We start from the raw sequence: 5,670 nt of genomic DNA on the forward strand, positions 1-5,670 counted from the left end.
AAAAAAAGGTGGTTTTCCGTTTCCTGCTGAGTCAGTTCTTTATACGTGTTGCTTGAATTGATGTTTGATTTTCAAAGGCAATGTTGGAGGGTGATAGATTCTGGGGGGAATATATATATATATATATATATATATATATATATATATATATATATATATATATATATATATATATATATATGTGTGTGTGGTGTTTAATCTATCATCCACAAGGAAACACCCAACACTGTTTTTACTCCCCCAGACCTGTAAGTGGCGCTGAACATTGATTCTGGGACATGTGTATAAAATGGTTAACACAACAGGAAAACAAGAATGGTGAAAAACAAAGTGGAGTCTTTTATGTGGAGGGATCATGTGTTATGTTGGATAATAGAACTAATAAATTACAAGACAGTGATCATTCAATCTGCTATTGTCGTTGCTATCTATGACGTGTTTGGGGTTATAGGTCAGGTTAGAGGTAGGGCTAATACACAGCGTTTTCTCATAAAAGGATTTGAGAGTGAAGCTATTAAAGGTTCATCCTACCTGTGACCTTTGTGTCAAAATTAGAAGCTAAAGTCAGGTGGCAGCAAAAGCAGAAGGTCATCAGCAAAACTAAGACATAAATGTCACAAAGAGTCTGAATCTCAATATATAGTATTTACAAATACTTTGTTTTCAAATCAATTTATTTTAGATGTTTTATATTGTTTGCAATAAATATATGCTTGCTTATTTTGTCACCATCTCTATTCTTTAGGCTCACTTGAATCCAATCCTTTTACCCAAATAAATATGTCATTTTTTATCAAGCTAGCACAAAAATTTACCTTGCCCGTTTTTCTTCTAAGCTAAACTTCAAGCTAGCTTAGGACAACCTTACTTCTTATTAAATGTATGCAATTTATGGATTTCAGTCACTTTTTGGAACTCTTTAATAAATGAGCTGTAATAACATGCATTCTAGAGTTGTACTATTATTTGTCTTTTTTTTTTTTTTAGGCTTTGGGGTCTATTTTTACAATCCTGCCAATCTCTGCTCATGTAAAACAACTTTAGCATTAGTCAAGAAGTGCATGTTTCAGTTTGTTTGGACTTACACTAGTTTCCTGTCGCTTCCGCTTGGAGGAAGCTTTCCTCCAAGCGGAAGGTCACCATTTCCATCTGCAGTCAGCTGTTATTGCTAACAGGAAGCTAACAGGAGGGTCGGGGACCTTGACAAGTTTTGAACATTTTGCTTTACTCAGCAGTGCAGATTTAGCCGTCTCAACTGGATATTTATAGAGTCAACTTTGGCACAACTGTATTATTTTATATAACAAAATAAAGCCCCAAAGGGCAATGTGTGTAGCTAAACCTAAACCATCTACTGATTTGAATAGTGTTGAGCAGGAACTTAATCTGTGATGTTTTGATTTATTACCTGCTACAAGGCAAGTTGTATCTATGGACACATTTTGTATGCAAATCTCAACATTTATGTTGAAGCACAGCTTTTTACTGTAGATAGCTCTTGTTATCAGAAAACAGAACGCTGTTTCTCTACTTCATGACCTCTGATTTAGTCAATTTAGAAGAAATATTCAAGATTTTTGATTCTTTGCCAATTTTTTTCTGTGAAAATTTTGCACTTCCATCATGGTTGTTAAGATATTCTTCATTGGTTTGCTGGGCCTGACATGTCTGTGGTAATTCAACATCACATTCGCCTCTTTGTTAAACCCAACCCCATCCCCTCCGCCATGTGCCCACTCTTCTTCTTGGAATCCTTCAGAACTCCTTTGCCTCTGAGCCTTTCTCTCAAATCTCTGTATTGTGTTCTTTCATTCTGTTCTGCGACGGCTGTTCCCTCCTAAATCTTTTGCATTAGGAGGTAGGTAACACTCCGTCCTCCTTCATCCTCCCAAGCACATTGCAGAGTGCAGTATACTAGCAATAGATGCCATATCTCTCCGAGCACACCAGGGCCCCAGATGTGCGGGGCACCTCGTAAAACTGGCCTGTTTATCAGAGCTGTGAGGCGACAGAACTGCTGTGGGGTGATGGGTTATGTCCATCACAGGCAGGCTGGAGGTAACTGATCTGCATGAGGATTGCCTGCATTCTTCTGGTGGCTGTGGAGGGGTTTGGGTGATGCACAAGGTTTATCTTAGGCAGTGCCCACGCAAAGGATTGATTATTTTTTCTAAGAACTGTATTTTGCTCAGCACATCTTCTCTTTCCTGCTGTTTTTTTTTTTTTTTTTTTTTTTTTTCCCTCAAAATAAACAAAATGCTCAGGGTCTTTAAGTAAATGGACAAAATTTTGTGTAGATGTTAACAGTAAGCTCCTAAGTTTGAATGCAAGTGTGAATCTCAATAGATTATAATGAAAACCGTAATGCATTTCATTATATATTTTGTGTTTGATTAGTTACACGCTATTATATTTCATGGACCGTTAATTTCTATGCTTATGGCTCATTGTTATTACAAATTCAACATTTTTGTGCTAGAAAATGTGCTTATTACATGGGAAATATTAAAAAAGAACTTTTAATAGATGTTATGTTATGGCCTACACATTGCAGACTTGATGTCATTATCAGAGCTGTGAGGCGACAGAACGGCAGTGAGGTGATGGGTTATGTCCATCACATGGAGAGCTAGCTGCAAATGCTGACTGCTATGGAAATAGGTTGTTCAAACTGTTTCATCCAAGCATACTTCTGGAAGATTTAGTGGAAGGAAAAAAGGTGGTCAAATAAAACAGTCTAAAAAAAATGGGATAACCAGAGTTATCTTATTTAAGATTTTCTGGGTTTATGAGGGAAATGTCATAAAAGTGGCTAGTAACACCTTAGCATAAGCACCAGCTGATCTCCTGCAGTATATCATACAGAAGCCCCTACCAAGAATGCAGTACGTACATGGACATAATTTTTAGTAGATCTTTTCTGTATTAAAATAAATTTTTATTGGTCTTTGAATAATCAGATTTTCTGAGATACTGTATTTTAGGCCAGTATTTAGGCTAGTCAAAAATTAGCAGCTGGGCTAATCTTTGAATTAGCCTAGCCAAGAATTTAAAGCAGAGACCTTCTGGATTCCAATCATTTCAGGGTATCTACCACATAGTGTTTTCCTGTAGGTACTGTTAGCCTATCCACAGCCTTGCCATGCAGGTAACCCCAGGCCCTGCTCATCATGCTGGCTCTGTGCAGCTGGAACCCTAAGCCATGCTTGAGTTTGTGCTGTGGGAATGTACTGCTGCTCATTCAGCATAAATAACAGCCTTGCCCCTCTTCATCCTCCTTCCTGAGTTGCCGCCCTGCAAGCCTCTCGCTGCTTTGTCATGATATCTGCTCTCTTCCTGTTTTGCCTGCTCTCCGACCCAGCTGCTATTCACCAGAAACATTTTTTCCTCATTAATGCCGTCCCCTCTGTAGCTCTGCTCTCCATCACAGCCACTCCAACTGAGCGTAATGAGGGAACATTATTGTTGGTGTCTTTATGAAGACACTCTCCTGGGCTGTCAGCTCTGTGCTGCTGCGGAGCCTCATGTCTGTGCTCTCATAACTCTCTGCCGTCACCGTGCCTGATCCAGTCATCATCAAACCTGGACAGTACGTCAAACATTTGTTGGCCACATCTTGTCCTGTTGTAGGACTAGAAATGTTGCCCTCACTGACACCAAGGCATGAGAGTTACAGTCACCAAAACTTATAACTTCAGAACCACAGAAATGTTGTGTTGTACCACTTCTAGAGTTTAAAGTTTGCTGCCTGTCAGCTGACTGAAAAGTGGCTGCTGTATTTTTCCCTTGTTTAGATTAAAACAAATATGTTTGGAAAGAATGTCAGCCTCGAAAAAACATGGGAAATAGTGGCATAGAATCTAAAGCTACCCAACGATATGAGGTCATTTGGTGGCTCATCCCCAGTTAGCTTTATTACCTTTCAACGTCATTTTTGTTGCCAAGGGAACGCAAAGAAGAGGATTTGATTAGTGTGAGATATTGGATCTCACTCTAATATCTCACTCTCAGTAGAGTGAGATATTAGTAATTAGTGTTTATTTTGGGCAAAACAAAAAGTAGAATTAAAATACATCATTGTCTATAGCGCCACATCCTGGAAGTCTATTCAAATAGATTTAGAAATTATGTTATTGTAATTTAATAAAAACCAAATTTGCTGTCTGATGTACAGTGAACAATGAATAATTGAATTATCAGGCAAGACTGGATATAAAACAGATATTAAGATCAAATTTAAAAGTAATATAAAGTAAGGCAGTGCTATGTCAAATTAAAGGCAGAAGGGACTTTCCAGTCTCTATAAACATTAAATGCAACCTAAAGTAAAAACAAAGACACACTACAAATTATTATTCAATACACCGACTATTTAGCATAACTGAAAATGATTTCAGCATTTTCGGTTATTTTCAGGCGTCTGGTGAAATCTGCACCCGAAGCCTGTAAATCCAGGAGCCTGTGCGTCGCATTGTGTCCGTTTGTGAGGATGACATCAAACACATGGCTGAGGGAGATTAGCAGCTGTGTACAGGCTTGTGGGTCGACTGCAGCGGAATTAAACCGAGACCTCAGATTACATCCGATTACATCATTAACGGCTGTTTTTGTTGCACTTACTACAACATCAGCAAATACATTATGAACCGTAAAATGCAGATTGTGCAGTCATTGCATATATAAAGTGGAGATGGTGTAATTAACATCAAATTCAATAATTCTGTTACTTTAGTTTAAGAGACATTTTACCTCGTTCTGGTCAGATAATGATCAATTGGACTTTCATTAAAACAACCCAGAAGCATCAGTTTTCTGCTCCAGTCAAACTCACAAATGTTTTGGCAGTGCCTCGTCAGATGTAGTGTGTGGCATTATGCTGCTGCCGTCATGTTGGAGCTTTTTTTCTCGATGGTAACACGAAGTTCAAATGACTTCACAAACCTCCCCCGCTTCCCGCTAGGAGCTGAGGGGGAAGGCAGTGTTCTAGATGCCCTGATCCAGTCTGAGGATCAGGACCAGATGTGGTACATGAAGCTGGGGTCTGTTGTAGGTTACCTTCTAAAGTGAACAAAAAAATTCCACTGTCAATTCGCTGTGAACTCAGATACCGTCTGTTTCTTCCCGATAGGCGGCAGAGTCAAAACGTGGAAGAGAAGATGGTTCATCCTAACTGACAACTGCCTCTACTACTTTGAATACACAACAGTAAGTACCAGCAAGTACATCTAAGGACTGAAATAATCATTCTTAAAACTGTTCTCTATCTATTGTGCTAATAGCACAACAGGAAGATAAGTATCTGGAAAGCCAAACAGTTTTAAGCGAAAAACCATTAAAAACACAATCTTTGGTGAGCACAATGTTAAGGCTACATGAGAACCGTAAACCTGAATGGCTTGTACCTAACATTCATTTATGTCTGAAATTACAAAATATGTAAAAAAAAAAAAGAAAAAAAAAGCGTTAAAGTAAAAAAAAAAAAGCCAAGTGTAATGCAAATGAACTTTGCTGAATCCTTTATAAAACAAATATCTTCTCTGTCATTTAAAAAAAAATACTCACAGGATCGGTTTCAGGAAACACATCAGTGTGGTTTTAAACATTCCAAACCCATAGGGGGCAGTGTAGCGCAAAGCTAAAGCCAATCAGATTGCTTCAAAAATACCATAG

The 5,670-nt window shown here is 38.4% G+C and overlaps 1 protein-coding gene across 2 annotated transcripts in view; it reads left to right on the top strand.

The window, feature by feature from the left end:
* Positions 1-5,670, top strand: part of LOC106961777 (cytohesin-3-like) — a 42,099-nt gene that overhangs the window by 29,536 nt on the left and 6,893 nt on the right. For both annotated transcript variants that reach the window (XM_015055786.1, XM_015055775.1), the window contains one exon: positions 5,129-5,205. In XM_015055786.1, the coding sequence (XP_014911272.1) occupies positions 5,129-5,205 (77 nt within the window). The remainder of the gene's footprint in view (positions 1-5,128; positions 5,206-5,670) is intronic.

Source organism: Poecilia latipinna, unplaced genomic scaffold (genome assembly GCF_001443285.1).
Source record: "Poecilia latipinna isolate Pla-1442-1.1 unplaced genomic scaffold, P_latipinna-1.0 Scaffold58, whole genome shotgun sequence".
In the NCBI taxonomy this organism is placed as follows: Eukaryota; Metazoa; Chordata; class Actinopteri; order Cyprinodontiformes; family Poeciliidae; genus Poecilia; species Poecilia latipinna.